Raw genomic sequence first — 17,852 nt, forward strand, 5'->3', positions numbered from 1 at the left:
AGAGGGCAGCATGCAATGTTTTTGCTGGGTGTTCAGGTTTTTTCCACTTGGATCCAAGACAGAGAACTTGATTTGTCCCTTTTTTCCGTCAGGAGTCCCCGAAAATGATGGAAGCTGCTGCTGCTGCCGGTTCAGTTCTGCTGAAACTGGGCAAGACCAGCAACTTGGATATCCCAAAGCAAAGCAGGGACAGGTAAAGCCCCACCAAGTGCCAGGACCCCCGGCAAGATTAGTTGGAAGGTGTTTGGCACAATTTTTTCCACTTGCATCTTTCTTGAGCGTCCCATAGAAAGCAGCAGTCAGCTTGGTGGGAAAATCACATCTACGGGCAGGGCTGCAGGAGGGGATCGCAGGGCTCTGCCTCCAAGCAGAGTGGCTGCACAACTCCCATCTGACCCCAAAAAGTCGCATCCTCAGTGACTTTAGGGTAGCTGGAGATCCTCATACGTAAAAACGAGGAGTTGCAGGCATGATCTGTACCAGCAGTGGCTTAGGAGCCCACTCCAAGGCTAAACGCCCGCAAGAGCCTTTGCACGGAGCTGTAGCTCTGCAGCTCTCAGGCTTGCCTCGCAAAACTCCTCATCCAGCAAAACCTGCCGTGCTTATGCTGAGCTTTGATTCTCGGGGCCCCGCTGTTCCTCTTGCTGATGCTAACGCACTTGGTGGCATCAGTTCCCGTAGTCACGGATTGCTCTGTGAAATATTTATTGCAGGACTGATCCTTGCGAGATTAATATCTCGGAGGAAGTGTTGAAAACGAGCGTGTGGAAGGCTCTCACTATGAACACAGAAACAGTCTGAATCCGGGGAGGAAAGAGGTAAAGGATTGCATGTGAACGTGACCGTGCTCCTCTGCAAGCGACGGCGCATGCCTACAGTTTTCCCGTGCTTCGGCAGGCAGTACCGAGCAAACGGCCCGTCCCTGGGAACAGGCAGCGAGGACCGTGGCATGCAAACCAGCTCGTCACTGCCGGGGTGGTCCCACGAACAGGGTTGAACCAGCAGCAGCCGGCAGGTCTTCCACTGATGGTGCTCTCCCTCTTTTTGTCTTTTTTCCCCCCAGTTTTGCTATTTAGGAGCCTCGGCTTTGAAGGGGAGGAGTGAGAACGTGACTCAGGGACGTGCCAACGCAGAGACGGGGAGATACCGCTGTTTTCCAGTTGGAGGATTCCCATTAAAGCCATGTCGATGTTTTCAGTTCTCCTTGGTGTGCTTCAGGCATTCAGTATCTCTAGACCAGCAAACTGAGGTGTACGTGCCAGTCAATGGGAGTTCGGTGTCGTGAAGTTCCCGTGTGTACGTGCGTGTGGTGGTGTGGGTTTGTAGTGGTAGAGGGACTGCTGCCGCTTTATCATTCAGTGCTGTTTTCCTTCCTTTTACCTCCCTGGCACTCTGTAGTTTTTTCTTCTCCCCTGTCCTTGCAAAGTCTCTTCTCTCCCAGGGTGGGATGAGCCGGGAGGAAAGCGGCAAGATGCCTTTTCCTTCTCCCTTCCCCTGCCGCTATGCAGGAAGAAGCTGTGAAGCAGAGATGGCTCTCGTGCTCTCTTGAGGTTTTGGGGCGGGGGGTCGTTGGGCTGTGGTGTCACCTCAGGCACATGCGGTCGAGTCGGCTGGCCGTGGAGCCTGGGAGGAGAGGACAAGCCAGAAGAAAAGGTCCCCTTGCAGCCCTGCATCTTGCTGTGGGCTCAGCACGTGCTCCAGGCTCTCGGCGTCTGCAACTGGTGCCTCGTGCCCAGCTGGGACGGGTGCACGAGCCCTCCTGCCATCGGCTTGTCCCATCCTCTGCGGGAGCCTGTTCGTGCATGAAGCCAACCCCAAATGCCAAGGGCAAGTTGTTGCTCCTTGCAAATGGGTGGGGAAAAGAAACTACAGAATTGCTCTGTAAGGAAGAAAGGGGTACATCCCCAAGCAGGGCCAAAATCAGACGGCTTTTACGGGATGGGGTTTTGCAAGCTGTAGGTTGACTTTTGCCAGCGTGGCATGGTGACTGTCGGAGGGGACAGCTGCTGTCCTGCAGCGCCGCGGGAGCGGTTCCCGAGAAAAGGGAGGCGGAAGCAGCTGAAGGAGTTGAAGCCTTAGGCCGCAAGAGCTGAGCAGCTCCGGGTATTCCAAAGTATTTTTCCAACCGTGTCCCCGCCTGGCCAGGGAAGTCAGTGGAGGAGGTGGTGCGTCTGGCTCCCTCTGTATAGTGTGCTGGAGGTGAGGAAAGGATTAAGGAAGAGAGAGGTCAGAGGAAGGAGGAGGGGAGTGTGTGTGGGGCTGTGCTGAGGGTGGGGTTTGGAGTAAGTGGAGGGAGAGGCTGGGGAAGAGCCCCAGGCCGGAGCTGGAAGCCAAGGGAAGGTGATGTCCCTCTGGGAGAATTAAGGGCTCGGCCTCCAGGTTGGACCTGGGGATGGGGTGCTGGGTGGTACAGGTATAATTGGGGGGCATGAGTGGGGGTAGGGGTCCCTCTCCGGAGGCAGCCAGCTCGAGCTGTCACCCGAGAACTCCTCAAAGAGGGATGGGAAACCATCCCTGGGACTCTGCCTTCTCAGCGGGATCCCAGGGTCGGCCCCTGTTAGGGTGGCCGGCGTGGGTAAATCCCTAAGAGTGGTGAAGGTGCCTTCCGAGTGCCGCTTGGTGTTGGAGGCGAAGCTTTGGGTGCTTTGGGATTCGTACGACTGCCATCTGCTCAGGAGGGAAGGATGGGGGGAGAAAAGGTGGTTTAATGCACATGGTGGCATCTGGCAGCCTCCCTGCAGGAGGTGGCCAGGGCAGGGGCTGTGTCCTGCAAAGTACTTCACTGTGTGGAGCATCCTCCAGAAAAGCCGTAATAAATCCATAGAAATAATTTTGGGTTTCAGGGGGTCTGCCAAGCCCGGCCAGGCTTGTTCCTGACATCAGGTATATGCACTATCCCGTCCCATATCATTTGCCCGACGTCTTGCTCGGCTGCGGTGGGTTCGTGCCTCCGCCCTGGTCCCTGCTTGCTGCTCCTGGGAGGGAGCGTGGTGCTGCCCCGAGGTTTCGCTCAACCTCCTCCAGCTCCAGGATGGAGAGCTGATGTTGAGGTTCACGGCAGAAGGTCCCCAAAGGCTTTTCCTGCCACGCAGCCGCCAGCGTGGAGTGGGGCTCAGCACCGTGCCCGAAGCATGGCCCCCTCCTGACTCTGCCCCGCCACGTCCCCGTGCAGCCCGTCTCTGGGCTGAGACAGCCGAGAAATCCTGGGGGGGACATGGCAATGTCCCTGCGTGGGCTGGTAGAGAGCCAGAAGGGAGCTCGTCTGGACAAATACAGAAGAACGAGGCACATTGTAATAGTGAGGCTGCCCAATCGTCACCCTTTATTTGCTGAAAACCAGACTGCTGGGTGCCTGTCAGCAAGCACTCATTACTCTGGTTTGATTTCTTCAGAGATTGGTAGTACAGAAGGGAGGAAAAGGCACTCACCTTCTGCAAAGAGAACCGTTCCCCGAAAAGTCGGACCTTCCTCCTTTGCTCCAGTGATTTCCGATTTCAGTTTTACAAGCAATTACTGCTTTCAGCCTCCCAACAAAAGCAGCTTCGAAGCAGCCAACCGGAGCTTTGTGCTTAGGAAATAGTGCTAAGCGGAACAACTCTGGCTGCTCCAAAACTCCAAAGTGAGCGATGCAAAGCTCGGCATCCCCTTGCCCAGCCCAGTTTTGACAATGTGATGTTTTGCAGGCACCTGTCAGCAGCGGAGAAGGACGGAGAGGGAAGGCAAAGCGTTTGCAAGTGCTGGTGCCCATGCTGGGATGGGATAAACTGCTTTCCGGAGGCTTCTCCCCTTCCTGCTCCATCCCATCCCAAGGCCACAGGTCCGCAACCCCACAGCTCTACGAAACCCTTAACTCCTCCAGCAATTTCCTCAACAAAATAAGCGCTCCGAGTCCATTTGAGTGGCCTAACCGGGACCGAGTGAGTTCTGAGCGGGGCCCTTTCCTTCGGTGGCATCTCCGCGCAAGGCTTGCCGCGATTTCGAGGATGCCGCAACAGAAGGACCATGGGACGCTGAGAGCATCTTGCCGCAGAGACGGAGGTGCTCACTTGTCCTGTTTCCTCCTATGTTTCCTCCTAATGCGTATTTTGCCCCGTAAGGCGTATTTTCCCCAAGGCTTTGCACCTCTCTCGTATTTTGGCAGCTTGTGCTTTTAAATACACCCAAACGCTGCTTATGCCTTTTGGCCCAGCAGGATGCGGCATTTACACCCCTTTTCTCTATTCCGGCTAGTTTTTGCCCAAAACAGAGCTGGTTTCTCCCCATCCACTAAGTTTTCCAAGCGGGAAGAGTCCTGGGGTGCGTGGCTTTAAATAACTGCCTGGATACGCATCACCGATTGTGATGCCATGAACGGTCACTTGTTGTGTCTCTGGAGTTGGTGCACACTGGGTGCCACTGAGCTCCTCTCGGTGAGAGCTGTCCAGGTGTCCCGGGGGACTCTGGCCCCCTGATTGATCTGGAGGTTCAATTATCCCCCCAAACCGGTGACCGACGTGAGGATGAACCAGAACGGGGCTTACAAAATGACACTTCTGAAAGAGTTACAGGTAGCACAGCCGAAGGGCTGAGCATCCCCCAAACAGGGGGAAAACTCTCCCCGAAATCCCATTGGCATTTCCCTGGAGGGCAGAAGGATGGGCAGGGGGAGATGCTTTGCACTGGGGAGGGCTGCCAGGGGCAGGTTTAGCATCCCTGGTCGCAGCACGGAGGCAAAACGGTGTCTAAGAGAGAAGGAGACTTGCCGGCAGGACGCAAGGGAGCTCTAGACACCCAGCCCCAACTTTTACCTTCTTCTCATTGCTAAACAGAGGCATGACGAGGAGGCACTGATTGACCAGGGGAGAAGGAGCAACGGTGCCAAGATTCACTATGAGAAGGAGGAGTTGGAAGGTGAGTCTCTGCTGAGATGCTGGTAGAGGGGCCACCAGCCCGGCACCTTTTCCCGTTGCACAAAGTCCCTACAATGTCCCTCACTCGGTGTGACATCATGTGCAGCAAAACGTGCCATGCTTCTTAATAAAGCAGCACAGTTATTTTCACGTGTTTTAATATTACGGCTTTTCAACAGAGGGAAAAAGCCCCTGCGGAGGTCACGGTGTGAGCTTTAGCCATGGGGCTGGATAATTCACGGCTTGTTTACTCGCAGAGGCTGCTCCTGGCTTGGAGAGGTCTGGAGAATAATTGGACAGCTGCAGGCGCGAGGCTGTGCTTTTCTTCTTTTCTTCTGGAGTTCCTTATCATGGGACTGATTGGATCTTCTCTTGTCGCCTTGTGCCATACAAAGATTTTAAAAAGAATTCCCTTCTGTCACTGCTTAATGAGCAAGGCTGAGTGTTGGCCAGCCCAAGCTGGAATTTGAGAAGAGGTTGGATGCTTTCAGGGCACTTTTGGGGGAGCCATCACTTGTTGTTGCTCTGTTGTTGCAAAGTTCGAGTAAAACAGGCTTGGAAAAAAGGAGAGGTCTGTGACATTCAGGGATCCAGTGAAAACAAAATTGGTGTTTCCTCCTGGGACGGCTGCACTGATTTAACCGTGGTGTCTGCGTCATCCATCTCCCCAATATCGCGAGTGATGCAAATGCTGCTTTTTTGCAGGCCACCGGACCCTGTACGCCGGCGTGCAGATGCCGCTGGTGGGGCAATGCCACCGGCATCACCGACCCCACAAGCAGAAGCATCGGGAACAGGAGGAGGACTGTGCCCCGACGGAGCGGGGCTACCACTGTAAGTCCCGCCACCACGTTCACTAAACTCCTTGGGGCTACATGGGCGCTGGGGTCTTCTGCAAGCAGGTCCATGTGGCTAGTTTGAGTGACTTGCTGTTCTTCCGAGGGAAAGTGGCATTATTTAACAAGACCATCTTTTTCAAAACTTTCATCTTTTTTTTTTTGAGGTAGTTAAATGTATAATGGATTTAGGCTCATCTTCCTTAGCGGGATGCCTGCTTTAAAAATGGAAATGTGGGGAAGGAAAGCTGCCCATCCTTGTGCAGGGGTGGAATAGATGCTTCTCCTTCTCCGTGGCTCTGTGCAAGCCCCAACAGAGCCAGGGGAGAGGGGCCGGCCCAATATTTGTGGCTGAACTGGTGCCGATCTGATGCCCGCTTTGCATGTGAGCGTGATGGGCCATATTCGAGCGTGGTAACGGGACGGGTCTCTGTGTTCTGCCCCCAGGCACCCCGTCCCAGCGGGTGCAGTTCATCCTCAGGACCAAGGAGGACGAGCAGCATGTCCCTCACGCCTTGTTCACCGAGCTGGATGAGATCTGCGTGAAAGAGGGCGAAGATGCCGAGTGGAAGGAAACGGCAAGGTAAATCCCTGCTGCTGGCTGCAGTGGGAGAGGAGTTCCTGTGCGCCGGCAGAGCCCGCGGGCTCTGTTTTCCACTCCTCAGGACGCGAAGCTTTTGCAGCTGCAGGTGCTGATGCGAGGAGCCGTCTCCCCTTGCTACCTGTAGCTCTGTTAAAGGGGTTGGAGAGCTGGGGCTGTTTCCTTGCAATGGGGCTGACCACACCTGATGTCCACAGGTGGCTGAAGTTTGAGGAGGATGTGGAAGACGGCGGCGAGCGCTGGAGCAAGCCCTATGTGGCCACGCTGTCCTTGCACAGCCTCTTTGAGCTGAGGAGCTGCATCATCAATGGCACGGTGCTGCTGGACATTAGTGCCAACAGCATCGAAGAGATCGCAGGTACTGTGGGTGCCGCGTCCCTCCGGGAACGGTCGAGCTTGGCTCGCCGCTGTGCCCTTCCTTCACAGATCAAACCCTGCCTCATTTTCCTGTGCCATGCTCAGATCTGATCCTGGGCCAGCAAGAACAGCTCACGGAGTTTGACGAGCGCACGCGGGCAAAAATTGGAGAAGTTCTTTTGAAGAAGCACCACCATCAGAACGAGAAGAAAAGAAACAGCCTTCTCCGCTCGTTTGCTGATGTGAGCAAGAAGGGGTCGGACCTGCACCTCCTCGACAAGCCAGGTGAGGGTTCCTGCAGGGCTTTGGCACCCGGTGAAGGTTTCTGCAGGGCTTTGGCAGCAGATGAGGGTTTCTGCAGGGCTTTGGCCCCATTAGGTTTGTCCTAGCAAAGGAGAAGCATCCCAATTGCTCCTTGTCCGTCTTTCTGAGTGTCTTTCTTTTTTCTACCAGCTCAAACACTTACCCCTCATCCTTCTCCCACCACTGTGGAAGCTAAAAATGGGGTGAACCATGAGACCAGCACAACGGATTTAAGCAAGGTGAGACACTCATAGCTTTCTTAGGCCTTCAGGGCCGAATTTGCTGTTGCAACCTTGGCTGCAGAGGGAGCTGCAGGGTGCTGTGGGCTTTGCTTTTGGGGTAATTGCCTGAAAATGGCTTGTTGTGCCCAGGCGGAGCTGCACTTCATGAAGAAAATTCCCAGCGGGGCTGAAGCGTCCAACGTGCTCGTAGGAGAGCTGGATTTCCTTCGCCAGCCCATCGTGGCATTTGTCCGCCTGACCCCGGCTGTCCTCCTCTCGGGCATGACGGAAGTTCCCATCCCAACAAGGTCTGAACGAGAAGCACAAAGTTTTTATTTCAAACCCCCCCAACAAAACATCAGATGGCATGCATCAGTTTGGCATCCCAAGGGAACAAGGCCAGCGGGAGCCAGCACGTTTCTGCCAGCCACGTCTCCTTGCCTTCATTTCCCCCTTCCCTGCTGTAGCTTTTAAACCCATTGGCCAACGTGAATGAGAGTTGGCCCCAAAATGAAATTTGCGATGGGTTTTGATGAATTTCCAATTCATCACCGGAGTCGGTGAGCCTCCGTGTCCCCTCTCGAGCCGTGCTCTGGGCTGGGAGCTGCCAGGGATTTCCTTGGGTGCTCTTTGAGCCATGACACGTTCGTTTCTCTCCTTTTGTTTGTCTTGCCCAGGTTCCTGTTTGTTTTGCTTGGACCAGAAGGAAAAGCCCATCAGTACCATGAGATCGGCAGGTCCATGGCTACTATCATGACGGATGAGGTGCGACGTGAGAAGGGATATCTCTGGGTCATTTTTGGCTTTCTTCACCTCTCCCTGTCTCTGTAGTAGTGAGGAAGAGCATTTGCTGTCCCCGCTGCTGGCAGCTCTCCAAATAGCCCACCCTTCGTTTGCAGCCCAAAGCAAACACGCACGTTTGCATCACCCCACATCCTGGAGGCTGAAATCCCACCCGGGGTGCATCCTGCACCTCGTCCTTCTCCCCAGGGTCCCCAGCACGCTGTCCCCAGTGGTGGCATTGCCAGGGCCAGTAAAACTTGTCCTCTTTAAGCAACAGGCTGCGGTGTGCCATGGGGGATGGGGGGCCTCGTGGAGGAGAGGATTACAAGGAACACGATGGACAGATTTTTCCTTTTGGGGGAATACTTCCTGCCATTGCCAGCAGGAAATTTGGGGGAAATTATCTTGCGTTTAGCCAAGTGCTTATTGCACTGCTTAGGGCATGCGAGATGGGTTGTCCTCTGAGCAGGTTGTCTCCTACGGGCAGGTTTTCCATGACGTCGCCTATAAAGCCAAGAACCGGGCTGACCTCGTGGCCGGCATCGATGAGTTTCTGGATCAGGTCACGGTCTTGCCGCCTGGAGAGTGGGATCCATCGATCCGAATCGAGCCCCCAAAAAACGTCCCTTCGCAGGTGGGTGCTGCGGTGGAGGGAGGTGCGAGGGGGACGGGCAGGACGGCAGGCAGCTGGGGATGCTGTTCAGGGGTCCAGATTCACAAGGTCCCTGTTTGACACAGTCACATGGCCAGACCAGAAGCAAAACAAGCCAGTGGTTACAAATAGCTGTCTTTCTTATTTCCATTTGAACAGGAAAAAAGGAAGATGCCAGGAGCTCTCGATGACAGTGCTTCTGACAGTGAGCCAGAGAAGCACAGCGGTCCTGAACTGGAGCGGACGGGAAGGTGCAAGCTTTGATAGTTTGGGGTGTTTTTTTTCTGCTTGCCTCCCAAATCTGAGCATGCACCTTGCCTTTGAGCAGGTTTTTGGGGTTTTTTGGTTCAGTGAAGGGGCTCCACATGCCCAGCTGTGTCCCTGGGCTGGGCAGGTGGGAGATGTGGGCAGCTGGGCTCAGCCACAGCATCATTGCACACAGGTTTTCTTGATTTGGGGTGGAAGCAGATGTGCAAATACCTCCAGGTAGAGCTCTGCTGCTTCTCAGAGCAAGGGAGTGTTGCAGTAAGAGGGGATGGGCTCTCAGGTTAGGTCTTGTTTTTTCTTTTTTCTTCTTTTTATTTTTGTTGTTGGAGGGCATTTTGGCGTGCCTCAGCTTCTAGTGGGTGTAAAAAGGGAGAAGGAGACGGCTTCTTTTCAGCACTGAAAATTACTCCATGCTTGTGATTGCCCTTCTGCAGCCAAGAAAAGTCCATGTGGTCTTGCAGGAGAACTGTCTCTATTTTGTCCTTCTTCCAGGCTCTTTGGAGGTTTGATCCTGGATGTGAAGCGAAAAGCCCCGTGGTTCTGGAGCGACTTTCGGGATGGTCTGAGGCTGCAGTGTCTGGCGTCCTTCCTCTTCCTCTACTGTGCCTGCATGTCCCCTGTCATCACCTTTGGGGGACTGCTGGGGGAGGCGACCGATGGCCACATAGTGAGCAGCTCTCTCTGTTGGGTGGCACGGGGGAGGATAAAACTCATGCAAAAGTCCTTGCTGCAGTGAGTTTGCTCTGGGTTTTTTTTCCCCCTAATGCTTTCTGTACTCACTGCTGCCTCTCTTCCCCGGACAGAGTGCCATGGAGTCGCTGCTGGGTGCCTCCATGACCGGCGTGGTGTTTTCCCTCTTTGCTGGCCAACCTCTCACCATCCTCGGCAGCACCGGACCCGTGCTCGTCTTTGAGAAGATCCTCTACAAATTCTGCAAGTAAGGCTGGTTGCTGCGGCCGGGTGCTGTGAGAGCCTTCAGAAGGCAGCGGGGATGGAGAAAAGATGTTTGTCTTTCATTTCTCTCAGCGGCAGTTGTTCGATTGAAGTTGTCTTGTGTGTCACAGATGCTGCACGCTGCTGCTTTAGTATGTGATGGTGCGAGAGCCCTGGCTCTCTGAAGGATGGATGGGGTCATTTGGGGGTTTTAGGCTTAAAGCGAAGCAGCTGGAGGAGGAGAAACCACAAGGATGTGGATGCCCAAGATGGGCTGCACAAGGAAGAGGAGACAAATCACTCTGGTTTGGGAATGGGGGAAGATTTGCTTCCCTCTGAGTACAAAACAAGGCACTTCTTAGCCTGATTGTTGCTGGAAGTGGAAATACAGTTTGCTCAGGTAGCCAAATAGTCTACTGCTGAAATGTTGTGAGTTTGGATGATTTCATTGAAAAAGTAGGAGTTTTTCATGTGAAATGGGTATTTTCCATGACAGTCCTTCTGCTGTGATGACTTCGATGTGAGATGAACCACCCTTATTGCAATTTAAATTTATCATTAAGCCCCAACTTGGAGCCTCTTGCTGGCCTTTCCACCCTTGGTTTTATTTTGGTTTCCCAGGGAGTACACGCTCTCCTATCTCTCTCTGCGGGCATGCATCGGGCTGTGGACCGCCTTCTTCTGCATCGTGCTGGTGGCCACCGACGCCAGCTCTTTGGTGTGCTACATCACCCGCTTCACTGAAGAAGCCTTCGCCTCCCTCATCTGCCTCATCTTCATCTACGAGGCTCTAGAGAAGCTGAGTCACCTGCGGGAGACCTACCCTGTGCACATGCACAGCCAGCTCGACTTCCTCACCATCGACTAGTGGGTTTTTTCCTCCTAAAACGCCCCTGCCCCTTGGCAGGAGCTCAGGGCTGCACCTGCATCGCCTCTCCCTTACCCGTGTCTTGGCTTCTCTCCTCCCAGCTGTAAGTGTGAGGCACCGACGCATCCCAGCAATGAAACCCTGCGTTTCTGGGAGAGCAACAAGATCAACGTGTCTGGCATCGCCTGGGAAAACCTCACGGTGACCGTAAGTGCCCCGAGCCACTGCTTCCTCGTGCCGCGGCCACGGGGTCCAGGGGCATTCGCGTGGTGCACAAGTCGGAGCCCTTCAGGTGGTGATGGGTTTCCAGCTGTGCTAGTGCTGCTCTGAAAAGTCATTGCTTACATCTAATGGGTGGTTTTAACCCGCTTGGTCCTGGGAAGGAGAGTCCACCTTGTCCAGTCCACCTTGTGCCCAACATCGTGGGTAATAACTGTCCGCCTCCTCAACGCGGTGGCAGGACAATATTTCTGACCGGCAGCAGAAATAACCCCCTCGTTATGCGAGGTTTCCTTGCCGCACGTGCACTGCCTTTGTGTCCTGATGCTCTGTTTCTCCAGGAATGTCGGTATTTGCATGGAGAGTTTCAAGGACCTGCCTGTGGACCCAATGGCCCCTACACGCCTGACGTCCTCTTCTGGTGCTGCATCCTCTTCTTCTCCACCTTTGTGCTGTCGAGCTTACTGAAGAAGTTTAAGACCAGCCGATACTTCCCAACCAGAGTAGGTAGAAGACGGTGGCCAGCAGCAGTCTCCACGCTCATTTCCCAAAATGGCTTTCCTGGAGCACTAAGCAGTATTTGCCACCACTCGGTCGAGCTGGGAAACGTTGACCTTGAAGGCCAAGCTCTCCATCAGCGTGGACGTCCCTCACTCATTTCCATGAGCGCAAAAGGATCGTAGCATTTCCCACCTGCCTGGCGACCTGTCCTGGAGCCATCTCTTGCTCAGGCAGTGGGAAATCAGGTCTTCCACAGTTACTTTTTTTCACCTTCTGTGCATTATGTGCTCAAGGGGAAGGCTGATTCAGCTGAGGAGCTGCCATAGCAAACGACACTATTTCTTCCTTTTGAGGAGCAAATGATGCCTCAGTGCCTTATTCCCGTTTTAGCTGTGAGCGTGGCTGTCGTGGCAGACATCTGCTTCCTTCTTTTGTAATTTTATTTTTTTTTTTAAGGTTTCAATTAAGACAACCCTTTTCCACCTAATTAAACATTTTGTATTGCCTGGCACCAGATCTCACAGGCACAAACACAGCAACGGTATCTAACCAAGGGATTGGGCTGCATGTCCTCAGCATGGAGGGGTTTTGTTAACCGGTCTTAATGGCGTTGACGTCCCTCACTTTTCCATGTCATGTTGTGGCCCCCTTTGCGACGCCCCCTTCAGCTCTGGTTTCTTGCCCCAGGTACGGTCCACAGTAAGCGACTTTGCTGTTTTCCTCACCATCGTCGTCATGGTGCTCATGGACTTCATGATTGGGATCCCATCACCGAAGCTCCACGTCCCCCATATGTTCAAGGTAACGGGGTGTTTTGGCAGGGAGCTGGTTTCAGCCCTTGGGGATGCCACAAGGTGATGCCGGGGCAGGACAGGGCTGAGTCCGGAGGAGATGCTGGTGGTGCGACCATCTCCTCTTCTGCCTCCAAGCGCATTGTTTCCTTCGGGAAAGGAGAAGACAGCCCCAAAACTAGATACCTCCAGGAGAAGTATCTGTAGGTGCTTGCAAAGAGGGCAGCGGCAGTGCTGAACCCCAGGGTGACGTGAAGCCAGGGCTGGGAGGTGCTCTGACATGGGAATGGAGGGGAAAAGCAAAGCCAGTGAGGTGGCTGGGCTGGGAGATGATGCTGATGTGTGTGCTTTGTTGCAGCCTACCAGAGACGACCGCGGGTGGTTCATCAGCCCCGTAGGACCCAACCCTTGGTGGACGGTGTTGGCTGCGCTCATCCCAGCTCTGCTCTGCACCATCTTGATCTTCATGGACCAGCAGATCACTGCTGTTATTGTGAACAGGAAGGAGCACAGGCTGAAGGTAAGGGGCTGCAAGAGATGAGCCCATCCCCAACCCACTCCGGGCTGCAGGCACGGGGAGAAGCTCCTATTCCAAATGCTTTGGGAAGGCATTGGTTTGGGAAAACGTCAGGCTGCGTGGCAGGATGCTCTCCTGCATTAATGATGACACAGGGAGCAAACGACAGGGAGTTCAGATGAGCAGCCTTTCAGAGGAGCAAATTAATCTTGGAGCAATAGAGAAGCGTGGTTTTGTTTTAAAATGTCACCAGTGGATGGGGGATCGAATTGTGTTGACGCGCTGCCAGGGATAACTCAGAGTCACATCCTACTTGCAAGTGGTGGAAATTTCTTTATAAAGGAAAAAACCCGGTCTCTTTTTTTCTTTTGAGAAGTAGCTATCGCACAACCAAATCCACTTTGTCTGAACTCCTGCCACCTTTTCATGCAAGGGGCTTGCACAAAGAGCAGATACCTCCTTATTTGTTTCCGAGGCGTGTTTTAAATTCTCAAGAAGTTGACTTGCGCTCTAGCGGGGTTTGAGCCTGACTTGCGACGTTGTCCTTGCTCTTGTGCTGTGGGACGCTCATCTCCTTGTTTTGCTTCCCGCAGAAAGGATGTGGGTACCACCTGGACCTTTTCATGGTGGCCGTGATGCTCGGGGTGTGCTCCGTGATGGGGCTGCCCTGGTTTGTGGCTGCCACCGTCCTGTCCATCACCCACGTGAATAGCCTCAAAGTCGAGTCTGAGTGCGCAGCTCCAGGAGAACAACCCAAGTTTCTGGGGATACGAGAGCAGAGAGTCACTGGCTCCATGATCTTTGTGCTCATGGGCTGCTCTGTCTTCTTCACTTCTGTGTTAAAGGTAAGAGGAAAATGCAAAACACCCAACAGCCACGAGCTTTTTGGAGGTTACCCAAAACCAGTCCCCTCTCTCCAGGCCCAAGCAGCTGTGGAGTGGAGGAGGAGGTGATCCCAAACCTTGGGGCTTGACCCACAGTGGGAAGCAGCCTCCTCGCTTACGCTTTCCAGCCGTTCAGCACGTTATCGATGGCAATTTGCTCCCCCAAATGCCTCAGCACAGCCGTTCCAGTAGCTAAACACACTGAAATCATCTCCATGGGCTTCCTTGCGTGTTCCTCCCACAAGATAATCTCCTCGCTAGGCTAAGAGGAGGCACGTCGCTTTTGCTTGTTGCTACAAGAATAAGGAGAAAGGTTTTTCTACCGTCACAGAACGTGGCATATGGTAGCATGGTCGCCTGTTTTCCTCCAACCTTTCTGGAAGATAGGATTCTGCTGATGAAAGATAACTCCAACGGTCAGCCTAAAGCAGAGCGTTAGCTCACTCGCAGGCACAAAAGCTCTGCTGGTTAAAATCCGACACGTCTCTAACCCTGTGGAAACTGGAAAGCTGTAGGCAATTTGAGGCAGTGCCTGTAGAAGAGAGTGGTACTACTGAAAATGCAATTTAAAAAAATAAATGATTGCATTCTTTCTTTCAGTTTATACCAATGCCTGTGCTTTACGGCGTCTTTCTCTACATGGGCGTGTCGTCGCTCGGAGAAATTCAGGTACGGACTTTTTTACAGCGTGCAGCATGTCCGCTGCCTGGTATTTCATCTCCGTAGAAGCAGGAAAAAAGCAGCGGCATGGGAAAAAAACCTCTCGGAAAGCAAGCAATGAAAATATTTTGTGTACGAAAAAGATTGGAGGAGGCACAGGAGGTCTATAGGGCTGGGAGGACCGGGCAAGTTGAGCGCTCCCTGTTTAAACACAGGTTAGGGCAGGCCAGTGTTTGGTTAGGTGAAAATGGGGGAGTTGAGTGCACAGGGAAGGCAATTTCTACCACTGGTGGAAATCCTTGCTGGGGGATTCAGTGGGCCAAGACAAGCTAATCATAGAATAACGTGGCATAATTGCACGTGGGTGGGCAGCTCTCACGGGCAAGCTGGTTTCTAGCTGGAGCGAAGGGAAAATGGGTGCTGCTCCCAGGAGGAGCATAGTGGGATCCACGGTTTCTCATGGCGAGCGAGATCCTGAAAACTCCCTCCACGTCTCAAGAGGGCCAGAAGCTTTCCGCAGTCCCAAGGTGGCAACTTTTCCACTTTGACTTTGCAGTTCTTCGATCGCTTGAAGCTGTTTTGGATGCCGGCGAAACACCAGCCGGATTTCATCTACCTGCGGCACGTCCCCTTGCGAAAGGTGCACTTCTTCACCGTGATCCAGCTGATCTGCCTCGTCCTGCTCTGGGCCATCAAGGTGTCCCGTGCCGCCATCGTCTTTCCCATGATGGTAAGAGGCGGTGCCGCTCGGCACAGGGATGTTTGCCGCGTTGGAGTGAGATGTAGCACCACCTCTGGCCTCACCGCATCTTCCCTCTATTTCGTGCAGGTTTTGGCTCTTGTATTTGTCCGGAAAGCCATGGATTTCTGCTTCTCAAAGCGAGAGCTCAGCTTCCTGGATGACCTTATGCCAGAGAGCAAGAAGAAGAAGTTGGACGGTGCCAAAAACGAAGCCAATGAAGAAGAGGTAACGCTTGCTGGGCGCTCGGGGCTGGACATCTCCCTCGGGCTGTGAGATTGCCTGTTTCTAGCACAGCTTGTCTTTACATGTTGGGGCAAGATCAGAACTCAAAAGAAACAGATACTAATAGCCTGGATCCCACATCTTAACCTTTTTTTTCCCTGAATGAGCAGTGAGCTTAACACTTGAATAGAGGTATAATTTTTTAAATGAGTCATTTATAATAACAGATGATGATGATGATGATGATGATGGAAAGATTGGCTCGTAACAGTGTTTTTAACCCCCCCCCCCAAAAAAATTCAGAGTGAAAGGTCTTTACCCTGCTGCGCTAATAGCTAAATGTGCCACGAGTCAGAAGGAGAGGGCAGCATGCAATGTTTTTGCTGGGTGTTCAGGTTTTTTCCACTTGGATCCAAGACAGAGAACTTGATTTGTCCCTTTTTTCCGTCAGGAGTCCCCGAAAATGATGGAAGCTGCTGCTGCTGCCGGTTCAGTTCTGCTGAAACTGGGCAAGACCAGCAACTTGGATATCCCAAAGCAAAGCAGGGACAGGTAAAGCCCCACCAAGTGCCAGGACCCCCGGCAAGATTAGTTGGAAGGTGTTTGGCACAATTTTTTCCACTTGCATCTTTCTTGAGCGTCCCATAGAAAGCAGCAGTCAGCTTGGTGGGAAAATCACATCTACGGGCAGGGCTGCAGGAGGGGATCGCAGGGCTCTGCCTCCAAGCAGAGTGGCTGCACAACTCCCATCTGACCCCAAAAAGTCGCATCCTCAGTGACTTTAGGGTAGCTGGAGATCCTCATACGTAAAAACGAGGAGTTGCAGGCATGATCTGTACCAGCAGTGGCTTAGGAGCCCACTCCAAGGCTAAACGCCCGCAAGAGCCTTTGCACGGAGCTGTAGCTCTGCAGCTCTCAGGCTTGCCTCGCAAAACTCCTCATCCAGCAAAACCTCCCGTGCTTATGCTGAGCTTTGATTCTCGGGGCCCCGCTGTTCCTCTTGCTGATGCTAACGCACTTGGTGGCATCAGTTCCCGTAGTCACGGATTGCTCTGTGAAATATTTATTGCAGGACTGATCCTTGCGAGATTAATATCTCGGAGGAAGTGTTGAAAACGAGCGTGTGGAAGGCTCTCACTATGAACACAGAAACAGTCTGAATCCGGGGAGGAAAGAGGTAAAGGATTGCATGTGAACGTGACCGTGCTCCTCTGCAAGCGACGGCGCATGCCTACAGTTTTCCCGTGCTTCGGCAGGCAGTACCGAGCAAACGGCCCGTCCCTGGGAAGAGGCAGCGAGGACCGTGGCATGCAAACCAGCTTGTCACTGCCAGGGTGGTCCCACGAACAGGGTTGAACCAGCAGCAGCCGGCAGGTCTTCCACTGATGGTGCTCTCCCTCTTTTTGTCTTTTTTCCCCCCAGTTTTGCTATTTAGGAGCCTCGGCTTTGAAGGGGAGGAGTGAGAACGTGACTCAGGGACGTGCCAACGCAGAGACGGGGAGATACCGCTGTTTTCCAGTTGGAGGATTCCCATTAAAGCCATGTCGATGTTTTCAGTTCTCCTTGGTGTGCTTCAGGCATTCAGTATCTCTAGACCAGCAAACTGAGGTGTACGTGCCAGTCAATGGGAGTTCGGTGTCGTGAAGTTCCCGTGTGTACGTGCGTGTGGTGGTGTGGGTTTGTAGTGGTAGAGGGACTGCTGCCGCTTTATCATTCAGTGCTGTTTTCCTTCCTTTTACCTCCCTGGCACTCTGTAGTTTTTTCTTCTCCCCTGTCCTTGCAAAGTCTCTTCTCTCCCAGGGTGGGATGAGCCGGGAGGAAAGCGGCAAGATGCCTTTTCCTTCTCCCTTCCCCTGCCGCTATGCAGGAAGAAGCTGTGAAGCAGAGATGGCTCTCGTGCTCTCTTGAGGTTTTGGGGCGGGGGGTCGTTGGGCTGTGGTGTCACCTCAGGCACATGCGGTCGAGTCGGCTGGCCGTGGAGCCTGGGAGGAGAGGACAAGCCAGAAGAAAAGGTCCCCTTGCAGCCCTGCATCTTGCTGTGGGCTCAGCACGTGCTCCAGGCTCTCGGCGTCTGCAACTGGTGCCTCGTGCCCAGCTGGGACGGGTGCACGAGCCCTCCTGCCATCGGCTTGTCCCATCCTCTGCGGGAGCCTGTTCGTGCATGAAGCCAACCCCAAATGCCAAGGGCAAGTTGTTGCTCCTTGCAAACGGGTGGGGAAAAGAAACTACAGAATTGCTCTGTAAGGAAGAAAGGGGTACATCCCCAAGCAGGGCCAAAATCAGACGGCTTTTACGGGATGGGGTTTTGCAAGCTGTAGGTTGACTTTTGCCAGCGTGGCATGGTGACTGTCGGAGGGGACAGCTGCTGTCCTGCAGCGCCGCGGGAGCGGTTCCCGAGAAAAGGGAGGCGGAAGCAGCTGAAGGAGTTGAAGCCTTAGGCCGCAAGAGCTGAGCAGCTCCGGGTATTCCAAAGTATTTTTCCAACCGTGTCCCCGCCTGGCCAGGGAAGTCAGTGGAGGAGGTGGTGCGTCTGGCTCCCTCTGTATAGTGTGCTGGAGGTGAGGAAAGGATTAAGGAAGAGAGAGGTCAGAGGAAGGAGGAGGGGA

At 53.7% G+C, this 17,852-nt stretch overlaps 1 protein-coding gene across 1 annotated transcript; it reads left to right on the forward strand.

Moving 5' to 3' along the window:
- Positions 1–4,499: 4,499 nt before the first annotated feature.
- Positions 4,500–16,406, forward strand: LOC132320339 (electroneutral sodium bicarbonate exchanger 1-like). The gene is made up of 24 exons (XM_059832618.1): positions 4,500–4,547; positions 4,767–4,890; positions 5,595–5,723; positions 6,173–6,308; positions 6,524–6,684; positions 6,789–6,968; positions 7,137–7,225; positions 7,358–7,515; positions 7,885–7,972; positions 8,478–8,624; positions 8,802–8,893; positions 9,402–9,576; positions 9,713–9,846; positions 10,464–10,709; positions 10,812–10,917; positions 11,271–11,432; positions 12,118–12,231; positions 12,580–12,741; positions 13,332–13,583; positions 14,223–14,291; positions 14,839–15,012; positions 15,112–15,249; positions 15,698–15,798; positions 16,319–16,406. The coding sequence occupies exons 1-24, from the start codon at positions 4,500–4,502 to the stop codon at positions 16,404–16,406; spliced, it is 3,273 nt and encodes a 1,090-aa protein (XP_059688601.1).
- The last annotated feature ends 1,446 nt before the right edge of the window (positions 16,407–17,852 follow it).

The sequence above is a fragment of the Gavia stellata genome, chromosome 35, assembly GCF_030936135.1.
Source record: "Gavia stellata isolate bGavSte3 chromosome 35, bGavSte3.hap2, whole genome shotgun sequence".
NCBI lineage: Eukaryota > Metazoa > Chordata > Aves > Gaviiformes > Gaviidae > Gavia > Gavia stellata.

Bases quoted from the DNA above. Each gene is read 5' to 3' on its own strand.
- LOC132320339 (XM_059832618.1), top strand. From the start codon at position 4,500: ATGAACCAGAACGGGGCTTACAAAATGACACTTCTGAAAGAGTTACAG. The intron at 8,625-8,801 runs GTGGGTGCTGCG...CCATTTGAACAG, and splicing joins CAAAAAACGTCCCTTCGCAG to GAAAAAAGGAAGATGCCAGG. The intron at 14,292-14,838 runs GTACGGACTTTT...TTGACTTTGCAG, and splicing joins CGTCGCTCGGAGAAATTCAG to TTCTTCGATCGCTTGAAGCT.